General features: G+C 47.1%; 2 protein-coding genes across 2 annotated transcripts in view; one reads left to right on the top strand and one right to left on the bottom strand.

The window, feature by feature from the left end:
* The window catches only part of LOC143320526 (zinc finger SWIM domain-containing protein 6-like), a 42,291-nt gene extending 27,033 nt beyond the window's left edge, over positions 1-15,258 (bottom strand). Inside the window, exon 1 of the mRNA XM_076730252.1 lies at positions 14,735-15,258. Coding sequence (XP_076586367.1) covers positions 14,735-15,167 — 433 coding nt within the window. The 5' untranslated portion in view covers positions 15,168-15,258. The remainder of the gene's footprint in view (positions 1-14,734) is intronic.
* Positions 15,259-18,229: 2,971 nt separating this feature from the next.
* Positions 18,230-20,630, top strand: smim15 (small integral membrane protein 15). Its single transcript, XM_076730890.1, has 2 exons — positions 18,230-18,327; positions 19,961-20,630. The coding sequence occupies exon 2, from the start codon at positions 19,992-19,994 to the stop codon at positions 20,214-20,216; it is 225 nt and encodes a 74-aa protein (XP_076587005.1). The 5' UTR covers positions 18,230-18,327; positions 19,961-19,991; the 3' UTR covers positions 20,217-20,630.
* Positions 20,631-20,678: the final 48 nt, after the last annotated feature.

The raw sequence follows: 20,678 nt of genomic DNA on the forward strand, positions 1-20,678 counted from the left end.
CTCTCTGGATGGTTTAGGTTTCCACTCTCAAGCTAAAAGCAGGCAGCTGACATCAAAACCTTCAGAGAGACCCCTATTTCCCAGAAACAGCTCTCGTTTCATGTAAATAGCTGCCTTTCGTGGCTACATTGAGATAAATTGCACCCTGCCGGACAAGACGGAGACTACGTTCACCCTGGAGCCTCTTTTGTTGACATCCGTGTGCGTTGCCATGACGACACACGTCTGCCCTGTGCGAGCGCGCGCATACGTGTGTGTTTGCATTCACGGGTTGTATTTGTGACCTTGCATCCGTGTGGGCAAACAGAGACGAGGACACGGGGAAGCGGGCAGGTCCACACACACAGACACGGAGATACACGCACTCATTTTTTCCAAACACACACGAGCACGGCTGCACAAAAGCTAGCGAAGAATAATGCACGAGCGTGACCAAAACACTGAAGCGGGCTACCCTTCCTTCCAACTTCCATGTCCTCGTGGGAGGCTGCAGGCAGAGAAGTTTATTACTAATCATCCTCACGTTAAAAAGGGCAAAACGAATCCAACTATGACAACACAGTTTCCAAAACCCTCCAGAGTATCGTATGTGTTCGGTCAACTGGGAATTAATATGCTAGAGGAACGCAATGATGCTTGAATTGGTTTTAATACAAGTGGGTTAAAGATGCCAATCCTCCTGTGGGATCACCATTGCTCCACAGACTGCGGTCTCTATCCATCTAACTTTGTAAAGGAATTACTGTGATTGTGTGTACGCTCAGAGCACCTCCACGATGTTTGATCAAATTTGCTCAAATTAGCATTTTCATAGATGAGAGAAGAATAATCATATCCGTGTGCAATTACGCCGATTATGTCTCTGCAGAGACTTGTGAAGTGAAGGACTATGTCACCTCTGAGACCACACGAAACAAAGGCCAACTGCTCTGTTTATTTTTTGCCACGTGTCTGTACTTTGAGATCCTCATTATGTTCATTTGGGATGCTAACGTGCCGAAGGAGGCGACGACAACAACGGGGGGGTTGTATGGGAGAATGAGGAGGGGGGGAGGGCGTGCACAACCGAGGGGGTACATGCCCGGCGCCACAGCAGCCGTAAAGGAGGATGAGAGTCTGCATATTAATCATAAGGATGGAAAAGAGTATGGGCGCATGTGGATGTGTGCATGTGTCTGTGTGTGTGTGTGTGAGGGAGGCAGAGAATCCCCTCCCGTGGGCAAGTCAGCATTCACCCATGAAGTAGGTCAGTGAAATTTGCCCAAATTAGGTCAGTGGCAGTCAATGGGTGCCATCCTGGACAAGAGAAAGGATAAAAGGGAAAGAGAGAGAAAGAGAAATGGAGAGAGAGAGTCTATAAGGTTAGGAGAGCAGAACCAAGCGGCTTACTTCATCTTAGCTTTAACACTTAGTTAATTACTGTTGCACTGGTCCATCCAAAACACACACACACACACACACACACACACACACACACACACACACTCCAAACACACCAAAAAAAAAAAAGGAGAGTGAAGAACCAAAGCTCCCCCAAAAGCAGAGAGAGTTCTTTACAACTTCAAGCCGTCACTTTTTCTCTCCTCAAACATCCCTGGTATCAGAATCAGTGCGCATCAAAAAGCCCGTTTTGATTGAAAATGCTTTTGAAAAGCAGTCCGATTCGGTTACAGTGCTTAGGTCTGATTATTTAGCACCCCTCCTCCTCCTCCCTGTACCCCCTCTAGCTGTTTGGATGGTAGCTTCTTTGTCGTCTGCCTCTGTTTCGCCGAGCTTTTTCCCTCCCTATTTTGAAGAATCCACATCGGGAGAGAGGTTGTTGTGCGTTGTTGCCAATAAACGGCGGAACACAGGAACCTTTGAAGTCTGTGGCACGTTGTGATTTGCTTTCATCGTCCCGCATCTGTCAGTCAGCAAGAGAAAACGTGACTCCAAAAGGAAACTTTTGCTGCTTTTTCTCCCCAATTTCCTCTCCACACATACACACACACACACAAAACCAAAACAAAACAACACAAAATGACAACAAAGACAGCCAGAACGACAAAGGCTGTGTTGGGCATTAGACAGACAGGGAGTGGGCTGAATAATAATCTATGAGGAGTTGCGAGGTGTTCCAGAACATTCTGATGTTGCTTCAACTGGTGCAGACTGACTCTGCTTCTTCCTGCCTGGGCTTCCTTGGCCCACTTCCACACAAAGGGAATGTGTGTGTGCATCCCGCTGTAGCTGTGGGGTGCTCTCTGAACTTTATTCTGTCAGCCCTCTGTCGCTCATCTCGGTGCAGTTGGGTGTCAGAGAGGAGGAAGAGCATTGACAGGTGTCTTCTGTGGGCAACGTCTGTTCAGACGACTGATGGCGGAACCTGGGCCTGCACCTAATCACACGAGCCTGCAGCCTCGCTCTGACAGCCACAAAGGTTGGGGAGGGGGAGGGGGGGACAAAGGCTCCCTTCCCTGGGCAGCGATCAAACTCGAGCCCCCGGCTTGCCTGGAGATGTGACAAGGCCCACTTCCCCTTTCCCTGCTTTTCCCCATCCTCCCCCTGCTGCCAATCATGTGTCAAATGCTTCACACTCTCGCACGATGCACGCGTTCGTGTGCTGAGCGTATGTGTTTGTGCTCGGGCTGAGCCTGTCTGCACAAGTTAAAGAGATGCACAAAAGCGAGAGTCGAGGAGACAAAGAGACACACAAGGATAGAAAGAGCTTCGCGGGAAGTGTTGAGCCAGAAACGACCAAATGTACAAGCTAAACGTGGCTTGGAGTAAAGCGAGCCACAATGAGTTACAGTGACTAACGTTACTAGCCAGAGAGAGAAAGATGCCTGGCTAGAGAGGCTGGGTATGGGAGCCAGAGAACTGAACTGCAGCCAACCTGGATGAGGCCTCAGTCCAGATAAGTTGGGACAGTACCAGGGGCCCAGCTACAGCCCGTCAGAGCGGGGAGGAGGGGGAGCAAGTGAATTAGCAAGAAATACAGAGTGAAAAAACAGAAAAAGAGAAAGAGAGAGGACAGCTTATAGGCAAAACAGAGAGAGAGAGACAGAGAGAAAGAAAGAGGGGTTTTGAGGCTTTTCAGCTCCAGAGTGGGATGGAGGGGGGGTGGTTGGAGGGAACTGTTGAGAGTCAGGCAGAGCTGGAGCCGAGGCTCAGAGGCAGGGCCAGGGCTGAGCTGGGGTTGCTGAGAGAGGAGCCAGGGCTAGAGGCCAGAGGACGGAGGGAGGGGGGGGGGCTGAGAATAGGAGGAGGCTGTGGCAGAGCTGAGGCTGGGGCCGGGGCCAGAGCCAGGGGCCCCAGCTTTAGATTTAGTCAGCTGTTCCCCTGGCCAGCAGCTGGAAGGGAGAGAAAGGGAGGGGAGGTAGCAGGGGAAGACGGCGCAGAGACTTCGGGGGAGAATTTCAACGGAGAGATGGAAAGTGAGAGGAGATGGAGAGGAGCAAGGGAGGAAAAAAATAAGACGGTGATACAGAGGGAGAGAAAGAGGAGAGCAGGGGGAGAGGGTGGTGTTGGAGGTTTGGAAAGAGGACAGTGGAAAAGCCATTAGATTCCTATGAGAGAGAAAACAGCGCAGAGAGCAGACAGACTGACAGAAGGTGGTTAAGGCTCACTGGCTTCGCAACCACTCTTCCCTTCCTCCCTCACTGGTCCTCCTGCTCCCTCATTCCTCCCTTCCCTCCCTCCATCCACCTCCTCTCGTTCCGTCACTGGTGCGCTATTCTCTGGCTACCTCCTTCTCAGCCAGTTGTGCTTCAGCAACAGCCCTGCTATTCATTACGCACGACCTGCAGGCATGACCCCAAACACACACCGAGATCCCAAACAGGTGCCCCACGCACATACACACAGCAGCGGCAAAAGGGATCACACATGACTGAAGCGAGAGAGGGCGGGGTGGCGGGTACGCAGGGAGTGCAGACAGAAGGGCCGAAGTGAGAAGAGAGGGCTCTCTGTGGCTGGCTGAGAAGCACTGCGGGAGGAACAACAAGGAAAGAGGGATGGAAAGAAGAAAAAAACACTGAAAAGGAGTAGAAAAAAAAACAATGCAATTAAAGTGGAGCACGTACGCGCTTTGTTTCCATAAAAGTGGGGAAATGAGATTTGGAGTAGGGGAGCGAGGGGCGAGGGTTTGCCATGGGGCAAGCAGCCACTGCTAGCAAAGCACTTTATGGCCTATTATATTCCATTCAGATGGACCAGGCGTCTGGGATAAAAGCATTTAGTCTGTGCGTTAGTGAGTGACTCAGCACTTGGAGCCTTCACAGGTGGACCCCCTCATAACTACACAATGCATATCAATGAAGTGGCCCACTCTTTGCATATGGATCACTCCCTCCCACACCTATGCCTCTTATTTTGTCCCATCTCCTCCACCTACGCCACCTTTTTCCTCCTCAACCTTTCGCACCTCCTTGTGGAAACACTCTACCTCTCTGCCGTTTCCACTCTTTTCAGCTGGATTGAAGTAATTCCACCTGCTCTCGTATATAAAAGACTTTATCGGGGCAGGAAATAAGAGGAGGTGGGAGAGAATTAACGGGAGCGGTGTTCTCCAAAAATAAACCAAAACCCTGACAAATGAATCCCCTCGCACATTTCATGCATCGCGTACTTCTTTTCGGCTTTTCCTCAAAATTAGGGGGAGACATTTCTGTGCATGGCTGGAATAGCCGGCCCACCTCTTCGCCTCCCTCTCCCTCTCATTTAGTGTTGAGACGGTAGACAGCCCCCCCCCCCCCCTATATTGCTTTCTCTCCATCACTCTCTTGTCTCTCTACGGCTCTCCCTCCACCCATCTGCCCTTTCCTCTTCATTCTACCTCTACGCCTCTCTATCCCCTTCTCTCTTCCCCTTGGTGGTGGTTAATGGCACAGGGATCCAGCATGGAATATAGATCAGTGTGAGATGGATGGGGCACCAGGAGCTCCGGCCAGTCCCGTAGGTCCCAGACCAAAGATTAACTAAATATTAGCTGACAGGAAGAGAGAGAGGCAGGGACACAGCTGCAGCTGCTAGTGCCACTGCCAGCAGAACAAACGACAGAGACTGTTTTTAACCCTCTTTGCTCTCAGGAGCGGGTGGGGGGGTGGGGAGGGGTGGGTGGGGGCCGACACATGCGATAAACACACAAGAGATGCAAAAATACACACAAGGCATTGGGGTATGCATTCGACTGTGCACGCGTACGCACATGCTATCAGAGGCACCCTGGGAGAAGAAGTCCACTAATCACATTCTCTCCTCCCCCTCTCGGCCCTGCCAAGGCGGACGGCGAGGGGGGAAAAAAAGGAATAAATCTTTATTAGGCGATGTGTCCCTGCTTTATCGATCGCTTCGCTCCTTCCCTCCCCTCCTCCCTCTGCACCCCCTCCCTTTCTCTCCCCTCCTTTTGTTATTTTAGGCGTGTGTCTGCCATCCAGCCCAATTGAGTCAGGCTGTACATCAGAGAGGACCATTACCCATGTCTCCCTGGGCTGGGCTGTCACTGGCTGCGAGGAGGGTAGGAGGTGAGGTGATGTAGCCACCCAGGAGGGACAGCTAGCCAGCTAGCAGCTAGCCAGACAGCAGGGCAGACAGACAGACAGGCAGCCAGATAGTGTGTTTTGGGCAAGAACGCAGACGGGCTGGGTGGAGATAACACACGGTGGCAAACAGTCATCCTCAACAATGCCAAGTAACAACAAGATCTGTACTTCACTCAAGTCCTGCGTGGTTCTACGAGCATGGCATGGTCCAGACAACCTGATCTATAATGCTAATTTCTCTGTAGCCTCTAATGACAGAAAAGGGGTCGCAGCTTATTGTCGGCAAAGGCTTACAGCAACAAAATACTCAGAATCAAACTGCATCGCTCTTTAAAACAAAGGACGGGCTGCGGTTTCCGATTTTTCATTGGTAATGCTGATGCTCAAATTTTAGTGCAGATATGAAAGTAAGGTTTTCTTCGATACCTTACTTTGAGAAATAAAAGCACGACTTTCTACAAAATCCTCTTCATTCAAACAAAAGCCAAAGTACTTAAAGCAAAAGCAACCATACAAGGACTTTGTCGACACTCTATACTTAATCAGGAACTCTCTGCTCAAAGACCAAGTAAACAAGATTATGAGTCGGACCGATTGAACGGCTCATTCGGTGCATCAGCTGAACGACTTACATAGAAAAAGTAATGAAACCAGATGAATTTCTGAAGGGCAGAGCATGCTGAACCCTGAAAGGGTTCCAGGATGATCCTCAATGGCCGGAAAACATCGGGGTGAGGATCATTTAAAAACTTCAGAGAAAGACGCCACAGCAAATGGGCCAAGTGCTGCTCCTCTCCTAATTCCAGACAGCGGTAAACAGAGAGCTTCTAAATGTAGAAACAGCGATAGCCTCTGAGGTCTGGATGCAGACTGCTGTTCTGAGCACAGCCCAGAGAGCTGGAGCTAGCTAGCCGGCTAGCCTTCCTCTGGGAGCTTCGACACAGGAAACACTATGGAAACATGCTGTATCTAGATAGGGGCAGTGTAAATAAGATATGAGTTTCTATTGCCTGGCTTGGGAAATGAAACTGGAAAATTGAGAAGGGGAGAAAAAGAGATCATGAGAGCTTATAAACACGGGGAAGGAATGCACAAAGGAGAAGGAGGATAGGCACAGGTATGGAGAGATTAGGAGCAGAGGAGCGAGAGAATAAGACGACAGGAAGACGGTGGGCAGGAATGAGATAAGAAAAAAAACAAACAACCAAGGAAATGAACAAGAAAGAAAAAAGAAAGAACTCCTTCAAGACAAAACTATTTAGAAGTGCAAACTAAATTCCATAGTCAGTTGAAAGCCTTCCTCTCCTTCCCTTTGAATCTCTCTCATTCTCTGTCTTTGTCTGTCTCTCTGTCTCTCATGCCTGGAGAGCCTTTCCAGCTCTATTCAGCTCTACCACAGAGCAGTGAATGCATGTCTCACATGCCACACAGCCACGACATCGTTGGACCAGGCACAGCGAGAGGCACCTCACACTCTCAGGGCCTCCTCCTCCTCCTCCTCCGCATAGCTCACACAGCACTTGAGGCTGTCGGGCAAAGAAGAGAGAAGGGAGTGAACTGCCCCTCTCAACCTGGCCTGGATTCCTGGTTGTTCCACAAAAGGACAAAAGGAAGACAGAAAAAACTGGGCATATACTTTGCCTCCTCTCGGACTGATCTCTCATGTGAGAAATTGCTTATTGGAACATGCAAAAGACACATTCAATCAAGCAAGCGGCCTTTTCCTTGTGTCAGGAGCTGTTTATTGGAAAACAGTAATGTGAGCATGGGCCCGTCTTTCAAGCAGAGCAATCAGCTGCTGGAGGGACAATCTGACCAGATTGACCTTTGACTTAAGCAAATCCCCGGGGGTCAAGTGAAGAGGTCAACATTGGGCCGGCTCAATGCTGGGGGAGGGACCGATCGATGAGTGAACACCTCTGTCTGAGTGTGTGTATGTGCGATAGAGGTCAGCGGCAGGTAAACCCTCATCCTCTGCTGTTGTTTATTCTGAGGCGCCTAGTCACAGGCACCGTGAGGCAAGTGTGTGTCTTAAAGCATGTGCACAAGCAAGTGTGTGTGCGTGCAAGAGTGGAAACGGGATAGGGTGGGAATGATGACAGACGGGAATGTCATCCACCCTCTTATCATTAACATGCCTCACCTTTATTCAGCCTGACACACACCGCCATAAACACGCTCGCTGAGCCATTAACACACACAGTCTGACACGCACTTGCTCACACTCACACACACAGATAAAGCCGGGGCTGAAAGAATCTACCTTTACTTAAGATCCCGTGTAGGAATATTTGTGCAGCTTGTAGGGGTAAATCCACGCTCGCCTCTCAACCCCACAATTATTTACAATAACATCACGAGCCAAAGTTAGTTTATCCCAACACAGAGACATTATGTGGTCTTCGTAGCCTCGTTTCAGTCAGCACACACTGTGGTAAAAAGTTACTTTAGATGTTGCTCTACGCTTCCTTTTTGTCTTGAATGAATCAAACACAGGTAACTAGTCTCTAACAAAGTATACAGTGATAATGTGCGCACACACACACACGGACACACACAAATCGCTTGGAGCCTTTGGGCTGATCCAAAGCTGTTTGGCTTCTGGGGAGAAACAGCTGTTGACCAAACTACACAGAGAGGCTCTGTTCTGTGGCAACAGTGAAAGCATGTGAAGCCTTCAACACGTATTCTCGTACTTATGTAGTAAAGGTGCACATACACGCACACGTGCACACACACACACAAACAAACAAACACACAGTATACATACAGTGAACCTTCCACTGCAGTACACAGTGTTTTGGACTGCTTTGTGCTTATTTCAGCAGCCCATTGGTGCAAAGAGGAATTCATTAAAAAGAAAAAAAAGTGAAAGGGAGCATCAGATAGGAGAACGCTGAGTGCTGCATTCCCCTGTTGTTATTATTGCCAAATCGAAGAGAGAAGGGCGGCTGGTAATAAAAGTCATTAAATGAAATAGAAAAAACGGCTTTTAATAGGGCCTTGTCGTTGTGGATTTAGTAGCCTTTCTATCGCCTGCTCCCTCTGCTCCATTCCCCGTGCTCACAGAGAAGAGAGGGGCAGGAGCTCTGTGGAAGGAGCACTGAATTCCTAGACAGAGTCAGCCAGCCGAGGAGCTGTGCTGACGCACACCCAGCAGCCACAGTCTGGGACAGGAGACAAGTCAAACTGGAACGGGGACTGGGGCAGACGTTAGAGAGCTCATGCAACTTTATTACTTTAGCTGGTTTATTTTAACAGGGGCAATACAGCCGTTCTTGTACATTGAGCGTCTCTGAAAATGAGCCGGTATTGGCTCGCAGGGTAATTGAAACGTGGTCTTTGGGCAACTTGGTAATAGGCCTGGGAGTGTGGCAGATGCATGGTGGCTAAGGCTGGAACTGGGAATGGTGATTTAAGACGGGCTGGGAGGAAACAGTTATGTCTGGGACCAGGAATGGCACTGGGAGGGAGGCTGGCTCCAGTCAGGTGGAAGGACTGGTTATAAGGCAGCCAGCACTAGCTGGGGATGGCACGAGGACCGTCTAACAGTACGTCTTGGGTACAGTCTTGGAAATGTGAAACGCAGGAGACCGTGGAGTAGAAGCTGGAGCATGGCTGGCTAGAGGAAGTCATGGTCTGTGGTGGGAATAATCTATCTAGAGACGCATCTGGGTCTGGGAATGGGGTTGGTTAGAGTTAGGAGTTGGGGATGTGACAACCATTGGGACCTTCTGGAAACTTCTGACGCGCTGGGAACACGACAGAGCAAGCAAGAGAACCAGTGGTCATCTATCACTCAATGGGTAAAGCACAGCAACGTCAGGGTTTGCTTTATGGGTTCAATCCTTTAGAGGGCCACCCACACTGAAACTGGCTAGGGTTGACTGCAAGTAATCGAAGGTGGAAATTGAGCCTGTGCTGAAACTCATTATGAGTAGAATGAAAGCAATTATCACGTACACACACTTCAGATTTACAGCCATGCTTACTCTAACATCAGTTTACTTTGAAGATATTCTACGCAAATAGAGGCACACAACACAAACCTCATTACCTGAACGATTTGCAAATCAAGCTATTATCTAACAGCATCAATAATACACAGCAAACGACGATGTGATACTAAGCTGAAAACGATAAAAACATGTATTTTTTGTCGATACAGACATCTGCACGGGCACACGCGCTCGCATGAAGAGACACTAACGTGTTTCCATTACACGACAGCTGAAATGTATCCTCTCTTCTTTCCATTCAATGGACATAATGGGACAAAGGCCTGGAATCTGCTTCCCTCCGTCTCTCAGATACACACAGTCCGAGAGGGAGCACTTTCCCTGAAGACTCAGTGTCTCTTCACATGGATGTGGTTGCTGTCCCTCTCTCTCCCCCTTGGACAACCATTTGTTTACACTAGCTCTAGGCTCAGCCATGTTTCCATGACGATAAAAGCCCAGGGACAGTCACATGGCTCGGGGTAGACCTGAGGCACCGGATCCAGGATCACTCCCCCTTCAGTGGTCTCACCTCAGAGCCCGGTCCAGAGACAACACCTGATTAACTGACTTCAAAAAACCCCTCCTCAGCTCAGTGTTTAGAATGACATGAAGCCTGGGGGGGGTGGGGGGGGTATTTCTAAAAAGTCTTGAGTCATATTGTGTCTGCATCTCTTTAAGCCCTGAGTCACAAGTTGAGTCTCTTTACAACATATTGGTTTCAAACAGAAACGCAGCACATTCGGAAGCGTTCTGTCTCTCTGTGTCTTTGGTGGCAGGCATGTGGGCTCATTCTTGACGGGCATTGTAAAAAAGATAAAGGAACTCTCTAACCTAACAGGAAAAATAAAACCAGATCCACCCACATGAAAAGAAGCAGCCCACACACAAACAAAAAGAATAAGCCCTCAACCACCAGGAACCCAGCCCGGCCTGATAGCGTCTCGCAGACAACATGCTCGTGCAAGATTTACGGCTGGCATCTTAAATTCTGCACCTTCGTGGACAAAATGCTTGAAATGTCGACGCGGGTCCTCGAGAAGCTCTTTGTAAAGCCTTCTGGATTCGTGGTTCAAATAAAGTGCGGAGAACAAAAGCGCGCGTATGTGCACGAGTGTGTTCTTGCACAAACATGCTCAGTGTTACTCCACCTTTGTCAGCCGTACAGGTTTCTCCTTGGCATTTGGCTTACTGCTTTGTCACACAAACAATAACCGACCAGTGTGTGCACATATTCTTTGTTGTTTTATCAGCTCCTTTGTCTCGTAGGTGTTCTCTGTGTCTATGTGTTTCATTGCTGTAAATCATGTCAGATATTGCCACGGTGCCCGAATGCTAAGCACACGTGATTTAAAGTCAATAGGAAATGACATATGGCCTTACGACTCCTCTGCTCGCACACCTAAAGCGCGCTTTTTAGGAGCTAAACGTAAGCTTTAGGAGAGCCTGTGTTATGATTTTCGCCATCTGTGTTACAGAAAAGGAACAGGTTGAAAAACAGGGAACCACCAGCCTGGTTGTTATTTCACCGTTTCGTTGACATCATGATAAAAAGAGGGTGAGAGAGAGAGAGTAGATGACGCAGAAACCTAATTAAGATTCTCCAGAGCGTGAACAAATTAACCTGAGTTATGAGCATGCAGAAGCACAAGACAGACACACACACATGCGCACACACCCACACCAATTCGTCTCCGAAATAGGTGGAGCAGAGGAGGATGACATTCACACTCAAACAGGCATGACTGCCATGGACATTCAGTGATATTTTAGGCAGGGGAAAAGCAAAATATTACAGGCTATCTAGTCCAACAACACCACCATGGAAAATACACCAAAATAGGCTACAGGATATGCATATCTACTTTCATTCGACTTGAATTTATAACCGCCTCAACAAAGTGTCCACCTCATCACTCAGATTTGGGGCAGCGGCTTGATAAAATGACATGTAGCTTGATGTGAAAAATTTGCCTAACAAGGCTGGCTAAATAAGCGGTAGCATGTAGCTTACGCTAATGACATTGCAGAGAGCGACATATGCCAGGCATCAGTATGTCACTCCATAGGGACATGGGGCTTACGGTAACAGGATAGTAAGAGTGAGGTGGGGTGTGTGTGTGTGTGTGTGTGTGTGTGTGTGTGATAGTGGTGGGGGTTATGTTGTTTTTTTCCCCTCTTGGCACAAAGCCCTGGAGGCAGACAGGAGGGTGGGAGTTAGAAACATGGGGATGAGGGGTCAAAGGGAGGAGGAGCGGGACAGTGCATGTCATAAATGAATGAGAAAGGAGGGGGGTGAACTTGACCCAGACTGGAGGACTAAAACAGGAAGGAGGGTAATGAAGTGCAAACATGCTTTGTCATGCCAAGTTAGAGCCATAGGATTAGAATTCTATAATTAGAGGACGGGGCACCATAATGCTAGCCTTCCTTTCAGCATGATGAGCTGCCGAGTCTAAATTACACAAGGGGGCCGGAGAACAGATGCTGTGATCAGAACAGGCAGCTCTGGAAGTTTTCTATACCGGTAAATGATGCTCAGCCACGGCACAGCACGGTCTGATTGACAAGCTAAAGAAAACTGAAACTTGGCACATCTGTGAGATTTGCTGATGTTTCTGTGATCAGCTCGTGACAACGTAATTTTTCTAACAGACAGCGGTTGTTATGGGACTGTTCTCCGGAGCTACATGCATATTTCACTTTACTCATTTGCAGCTTTGTGATGTATTATTACACACAGGACCTCCTGGTGCAGGTTGAGCTCGGTTGTGCGTTCCACTGCCTGGTCAGCGGCTGACAAATTCATCACCGATTCGACAGTAGAAAGAGTGCGAGCTGGGGCTGTTATAACACTGCTATAACAGGAAGAGCAGCGGACTGCTAGATAACGCTTGCATTCATATATGAATATTTATCTCCAAGGCTGGCATTGGAACAGATGAGCCCGCATGGGAGAAAGAACAACCCATCCATCTCACTCTCTCCCCTTCTCTGCGCTTCATTCTTTACTTTCATACATCCCCTTCTCTTGCAATCACCATTTCAATGCCTCTTTTCTCTTTTGCATTTCCACCCACTTTTTCCCTCTAGGCTTCCCCTCTTTTTGTTGATATCACCCGATCTATTGCTCTTCCCCTTAAACGCCATCCCCCTATCCGTTCCCTCTCCGCAGCGCTGATGTATGGAAAGAGATGGAGGAAAAAAGGAAAAAAAGCGTGTGATTAATGTCTTTGAGAAAATGATAAATAATCACAGGAGACTGGGGGCTGGTAGTTGGCCTTAGGGGAGTAAATATGGAGAGTTTTATAGCTGCTCACTTGGGAGAGAGGGAGGTGGAGGAGGAGATGAGTGGGGGAGGAGAGGAATACAGCGACAGCAGATCCATTCAAGTATATTAGCCCCCCCCCCCATACACAATAACCTCTGCATCTATTCTACTGCTCTACTGTCTTTCATCATCAACACTGAATCCCATCCCACTGACAGCACACACACAAAAAGCCACACAAAGCCATGCACGCCTGTGTGCGCACACAAATACACCCTCACAACCACCCTGCACTTTTTTTCCAGGCCAGACCCACTGTATGTGTTTGATGGGCCAATACATGTGGTGTGTGATGTGGCTGACAGCCCCCTCCCATGCTGCCCTGCTTTTAAGCCCTCATCCTCCAGTGGCTGCCTGTCCCCTGGAGTAGATTGCATCTTTTATTTATCATTTTCCCTTCCTTGGCTTTATCTACACCAGCTAAAGAAAAAAAAAATTTTCGGGGGTGAAAATTGCAATCAGCATAACATGCCCTCCTCCTGCTGTGTACTCGCCTGTCATCCTCCACTCTCTATGAGCATGCAGGATGAGACTGACAGCCCGTGCAGACGAAGACACACACATGCACACACAAGATGCATGCACGGCCCCCCTCTGTGTTTATCAAACCCCCACACAAACTCTGTTCTCTCTCTTTCACACACACAAAAACACATGCGTGGCCAAAGAAAATGACCCCATTACCCTCTTTGTCACTGTTTCTCTCTATTTTCCAAAGCGCAGACACACACGCACATATCTCCTTACTGACGCCTTACACTATTTTATCCTGTGGTGAGTGTTTAGCTTCCTAAAGCCCCCAAAGAGTGAGCACATAAATGAGTCAAATGCTGGGGAATCTGGTAAACAGGCCAGAGAGGGAGGGAGAGCTGCCTGCCTGTCTGCCTGCTCCATGGCTACTATTGTGCACTGCACATTCTCTGAGCCCACAAGAGCTGAAGCCATCTCCACACAGATTCTTTGGAGGGATAGTAAGCCAAGAAGTGAGAGAGAGAGAGAGAGAGAGGGAGCGAGGGAGAGAGAGATAGAGAGGGTGAGGGAGGGAGGGAGGGAGGAAGAAGATCATGCATAAAATCTTGTTTGCAGAATGCATTAAGATTCAGATGAACTGGGGGGGTTAATGGGATTAGAATCCTGAACCGTTTCCAAGGGTGGGGAGTCGGATTGACAGCTGAGTCTATTGCACTGACGATTGCAGTGAAATATTGTGGCTCTGGCAAAGGCAAGCCAGCCAGGCAGGGGGTTGCTGAGCCTACAGCACCTCTGTTTACTCCGAGTTTTAGCACAAATAATGCAGCAGACAGAGAGAGCGAGAGGAAAAACATGCATCTTTGCCTTCACCAGCTGCATATAGCCTGGGCTTTAACTGAATATTGGGAAGGCAGCAGCAAAGCTTCAGTCTGTCTCACAAAGGTGTTTGGCAAACAAAATAGAAGCACTGTGGCTTTAAATCGCCGTCCCTCCCACCCTTTCTAAATATCGTCTATTTAGCCAGCGGTGAAAAGATATAGGGGGCTTTTGTCTGCGTACCCATTGGTGGGGGCATTGAGAGCTGGAAAGACATAAAAATAGGAACAAAGTGCTAAGCTTCCAATTGGGATGGCTCTGAGCGATTCAATGCGCGCAGCTCAGTGGGCAAAAACAAGGAGAAGTGGGCTACTATTACGGGCTTATCTGAAAATAGGCTGTTCTCACACAGCTATAGGGGTAGACTGGAGTGGAAATACCCTGCATTGTTTATAATTCACAAGGTTATGGAAGGCAAACGCAAGCCCTTTAAAAGTCTGGCATGGTTCCATAGAAAAAGGCAAACGGTGGGAGTTAGATGTTTTGTTTATTATTCGCTGTTTTCCTGCATTATTGTAACGTTGTGGTCCACTCACCGACTTGCAATACGTTGTCCACCCAGCCACCCTCTAGCAGAGTGACACCCCGTAGGAAAGGCAGCTGGGTCTCGTCATTATTGTCCCCGCTAGTTCCACTTTCCTCTCCTCCGGCGTTGAAAGAGGAATACATACAGATCTCCTTCTCGCTTCTCGGGAATGACCAGTATACGATCCTTCGCTGGACGGGTTCCGGGATCCTCTCGAACCGCTCCTCCACCCTCTGAAACGGCCACTTCTCCGCGACTCTGCGTGCCGCGATGTCGAGCAACGACTCGGGGTTGTGCGTTTTTCCATTCCCCGACCCTCCCGGAGCGGACCCCGCGCCGCCACACAGGACTCCTCCAGCCCGCTGCCCCTGCCTGCACGCCGGGTTGTAGCCGGGCCTGCAGCAGAGCCGCTTGGCTGGGGGCTGCTGGACTCGCTCGGCCATGATCGCACCGCTTCCAACCTGAAGCGCAGTTCCTCTCCGATCATATAAACGGGATAAGGAAGAGAAAAGGGCAATCTCGCACCGATTGTTTGCCGTACATGGAGAGCCTGCCCTTATTTGGAAAGGTAGGCGGCGCCTGTGAGTTCCGTGAAGTCCTTTGTGTTGTCAAAGTAACCGGGATGGGCGGGATCCTGGAGCGCAGCCAGCGCACGAGTGGCGCTATAAAAGGAACTGGAGGCGGAATTCCCGAACGTCGGCAAATCCTTTGTGAAGCCGTCCGGGAGCGCGAGGGCGGAGCCCCGGCGGCCGACGGCCTTTGAAGTTTCCTTCTTATTTGAGTTTAAAGGCGGGGACTTAATCCAGGGGCGGTCTCGCAGTTTCCCACAGGGGCAAAAGGGGGCAAGAAAACTGACTTTTTTTCCCTTTGGAGTCTGTGCTACCACCCCGGGCTCTAGCTTCTTCAATAACAACGTGATGGTTGTTTTCGATTCTTTAGTCCAAAGAACTCTCAGCTGTCAAAGACAGAGAGGGCGTGGGAGGAGGAACATAAAGCTATGGAGCTGGACATGCTTGTCCTCTGTAGTCATTAATCAGTCATTTTGGTCAGCTGTTTGGCATTGTCTTACTGTGCTGCAGCCTAGATAGACAATAAATCACTAACACACTCTGAAGACACACACACACACACACACACACACAGGATTTATCTTAATTTTAAAGAGTTGCTCCACAGATTTTCCACAGGGGGTGTAGGCTGTGGAAAAAGCAGGGTTATCTTGGACTGGGAAATGAGAATTTTAAACAGACAGCCTGTTACAAACTGGGGGTGTAGAGTTTGAAATGCATGGACACTAGTGATGTGTTGGTGTGAACAAGTCAGCCGACGGGAGTCACCTCCCACCAAAGACCCAGTTTCTTTTTACTTTCTTTTTTTTTTTTTTTCTTGAATTAATAAAAGCCAGAATAATAGGACCTTCCTTGAACATATATGTTAAATATGACCCAGAGAGTCTCACTTTGGTAAAGTGAAGAGCCAAGCATGAGATTTTTGCATTATTACATCAGTCATACAAAACATAGTTCAATACAAATAAAACTTTCAATGCATGTGTAATACTGTTTGATGTTTTTACTTTATGAGGTTTTTATACCAAACATGACGTAAAGTTCTGGTATTCTGGAAATTCTAAGCAAAGTAAAATTACCTTTAATAATTTAAATGACATATGTCACTATCTATAAAAAAAAAAGTAGAAGCTAAATTTGGCTGAATTCTAAAAGCCAAAAGTGGTACTAAATTAAAAGCCGTTTAGGAGCCGAAAGAGACAGCTCTCAATGCTGAGCTGAGCCAAATGAGGTCACTAGAAAGAGCCAGAATTCCCATCACCTGTGGGCACTTACCAGGGATATAGGCTCTACAATGCTATCAAGTTCCCTATGTGAAGTGTAGGATCCAGTGTTTGTGAAGCTTCACGCATTCTAATGACTTCAGATCCAGATAGCTCAGCCCCCATTGCATCCACTCTGACTGTTCTTTTAAAAATCTTTTAAGTCTCTCTCAAGTCTCACAGCTTCATGAAAGTGCAACACTAAATTTCTGGAGTGCCGTCTTTAAGAGCTCCCGGTTTGGTCTTGTTCTCTACTCTTTACTCACAGCAGTAGTTGAGTCTAACAGAAGAAGCAAAATCAAAGGATGTTGAAAATTCCTCAAGATCAGGCCAGACTGGTGGTTTTTCTTGTAACCATTATGACACACACCACTAGTGGAGCTGGTTAACTATAAATTGTGGTGCAGTCATTTTATGGTCCTCCTCCCTGTCTGTTGATAATGGTAGTTCCATAGCTATGTCATGAAAAGGGGGCCTACTTCTGTAGGAGTAAAATAGTCATCAGGGGTTTAGGGTGCGGCTGCATTGCCCACCCCATGGGTTCTCCCTGCCTGGGGAGACATGTAGCAGAAGCTAATAATTATAAACATATAAGAAAAAAGCCGCCAGATTGGGGATATTTTTCTAAATTGTCTATAAAACTTGGCCAAAACTATGCTGGTAAACCAGAGTGTGTGTTTGCAACGTGTCTGCATGTGTTCCCAGCTGCCCCTCTCCTTCCTCTGTGAGTAGGTCTAAAAGGCTGGCCTTTGAACTGCTCTGAAAGTGATCCGTGCCGTATGGACAGAGCAGATGTGGCCTAACCTGATTTGGTTTCAATACTTCCCCACAGGAAGTTCACAAAGCCAGCAGGTCCTCCTTTGTTATGTTAGTCATCTTTCTCAGAGGGCCAGCGGACTCCTTTTGCTTTTTTTAAAAACAGTTATTGCCTTATCGTTTGCTTTGTTTGAAGCAGTTACACACAATCAGAAGTTTTGAGCAACAGGTAGATGTCATCTCATTCTACATCTGGTAAAGTGGACTGTTGCATTTTTTTTCAAGAGTTCTGTGTTGTTAATATGTGTCCAATATTGTACGTTAATCATTTTCAGCAGACATTGTTTTACAGCGTATTCATGGCACACATTCATATTCCTTCTGTATACTGACAGACAAGGGAGCTGGTCTACCCAAACTTTTACCGAAAATCTGGGGTTTCTGCTCTCCTATTATTGTCAAAACTTATCACAGTATAGAATATGAGTATGGCTAACCCTTCCAAAATTCTTCCAAATAGCACACATGTTCATATTCCTAAATATGTTTTGTGATAATTGTATGATTGACTACATTTACTAGACGTTTTTGCATAATGCTTCCTAAGAGCGCTGAATTATCTAAGATGTGCACTACCACTGTTCAGTTAATTGTGGCATACAATATCATAGCAAAAGCATTTCATTAACTACTGCTTATTTTAAGTTTATAGGAATGAAGACAACCTTTACAGGCAACCATAATCCATTAAAAAAGCAATAGTCCCTCTACAGTCACCGAAGGAGAGCGCTGTATTTGAATATCAGAGCTTTTACTGTAACGGGAACCTGTCCTATATTTTGATAGTCAATAAATCCGCTCTCTGGGGGTAAAGGACTACATTTCCCATGTTTCAAGTACAGCGTCATATCCAATCACGAGCGAGCAGTGAGTAGGAACCGCACTAGTCACACTTCCCGGAACAGGGAGGAGCTGGTACTTATTATCGTGGATATAAACAAAATCACTACACTTTGGTAAGTTTATTTTGTAATTTGTTCGTTTTTACCAGCTCTAAGCAATATGGAAATGTATTATTCACATCCATACGCGGCGTTGTTGCGCTGTTTAGCCGAGAGCGCTCTTGCTAATCGAAGTTAGGCCGTTATAGATGAGCTAGCGTTGCTAACGTTAGTAGAAATGTAAATATTTCATCCACATCTCAGAAATTCAAATCTAAGGTTAGTAGCAGACAGTGCAGATATGTTTTCTGAGCGTATCTATATGAGGCTCTAGCGAAAGAAAATTGGTTCGTAATTGTTTCTTTCTCCCTCACTGCTAACGTGTGCTAGTTAGCCGCTATCCGGGTCGATGCTAACGTTAGATTGTTGGCGGTCATCAGCAGTACTATGAGGGGCTGTTTGGTCGGAGCGTACAGTGAACTTTCAGTGGCGTGACAAAAGCATATTGATGACTCAATTTGCCATGGCAGTGATGCCGCTGGGTAAAAGTGTGATAACGGTAGCTAAACATTAGGGCGTGAAAACCTGTTGCAAAATGTAATGTAACTTCAGCTAACTGCTATTTACAAGGAGGTCAGTTGCTATTTTTGACAAGATTGTGACAAATTGTGCACTTATGAAGTCATAAGAAGTTCTGAAATGCTAGAGAGGCCCAGCTCAAAATGACTCGGATGGCTCGAAATACACTCATAAAAGTTTTGAACATGTCCTGATGTTCGAGATGCTTCATCGGTTCTTGAGTGAGTGACGAAAAACCTGTCCAGATGCCTTTGATTGGCAGTACTGGGTGTCCTATGACCTGGGTGACTGAAAAACTGCCACTGCTATTTCACCGCTTATTTATAACTCCCTCTGACCATGCAGCCGTGTGTGATGAGCATCATCTTACAAAATTTAATTAATAGGTTTACTCAGAACAGAAAGTCATGATAAAAATCACTTTGGATTGGACATATGATGATATCAATGTGATTTTGCCATTCTGTTACTTCAATATTGCTATATGTAGTAATAGTAATATTACTAATTATGCTATTTCTTTAGTGTCTCAATGTATTAAGTCATTGCAATGCTGTCTATCAATGAGCAGGATTGCTATATGTCAATATTCGATTTTTAAGTTTTTTTTTTTTTAAATCATTGTCCCCTCTATTAGGTAGGACAGTAAAGAAGTACACAGCAAACAAAAGAATAGAGAGAGTGCTATGAAAGGTAACAATATGCAGCAGTGTGAGAAACTACTTTCACTTCTCAGGTTTTTAATATACTAACTGCCCAGAAAGGTTGTGTCTGCCTGCTTTAAGGCAATGACAAACCACGTTTTTGAGAGTCCCATATATCTTTGTCAAATTGCTTTTTTTGTGCAACCAGCTTTCGAAATCCCAAACGTATTCAGTTTACAATGATATAAAGAGAGAAGAGCAACCTGACATTTGAGAACCTTGAACCAGCAAATATTTGGCATTTTTCCTTAATAAACAACTTAAACAATGAGTTGACAGTTGACAGTAAATTTTCAGTCATCTGCTCAATGACAATGACGGGTCTGGTTGTTTTATGTATAAACAGTTAGTTATGGCTGTGTTTTTCTCTATAGATCACACTGCTCTGGCTATTCACTGCTTTCTCCCCTGGTACCCTTTCTCAGATTTGATTAAGCCTCACCGTTGCTGAACAGGATGATTGACGTTCGGGCATGGGCAGAGTATGTGGTGGAGTGGGCTGCCAAAGACCCCTATGGTTTCCTCACCACTGTCATACTGGCTCTCACACCCCTCTTCATTGCCAGTGCGCTGCTGTCCTGGAAACTGGCCAAGATGATCGAGGCACGTGACCGGGAACAGAAGAAAAAGCAGAAACGCCAGGAAAACATAGCCAAGGCCAAGAGGACCAAGAAAGACTGAGCCTTTGAGGGTAGAGTGAGGGCATTAAAAAAAGAGGAGCAACCACCATGCTCACAGCCCTCTTTATTCCAAATAATGACACGGTGCCCTTCCTTGTCCCAGCCCTACTGTCAGCACAGGGCCACTATGCCTCATGTCCGGGGTAGGAGGAGGGACACTGGCCCCACAGGCCTAACAGTGCTGAGATGGACAGTACTGCCTAGAGGAGGCTCGCCCAGTGGGACTTTGGTCAGCAAGAGCACAGTGGTCATCTGTATGATATTTTTATACAGAGATCCGCTGATAAATTTGTGTAGCTGTTGCAACACCTTGCATTCCATTGTTAGCATTCACATTCTGAATTAACGATGTAATGAGCATCCTGGAACTTGCAAAATGTCCAAAATACTACTTTCTAATCAATAAACTTTTCATGGTTGATAAGAAAATCAAATTTCCTCTGTGTGGATTTAATATTGGACT

This window comes from Chaetodon auriga, chromosome 5 (genome assembly GCF_051107435.1).
Source record: "Chaetodon auriga isolate fChaAug3 chromosome 5, fChaAug3.hap1, whole genome shotgun sequence".
NCBI classification, from domain to species: Eukaryota; Metazoa; Chordata; class Actinopteri; order Chaetodontiformes; family Chaetodontidae; genus Chaetodon; species Chaetodon auriga.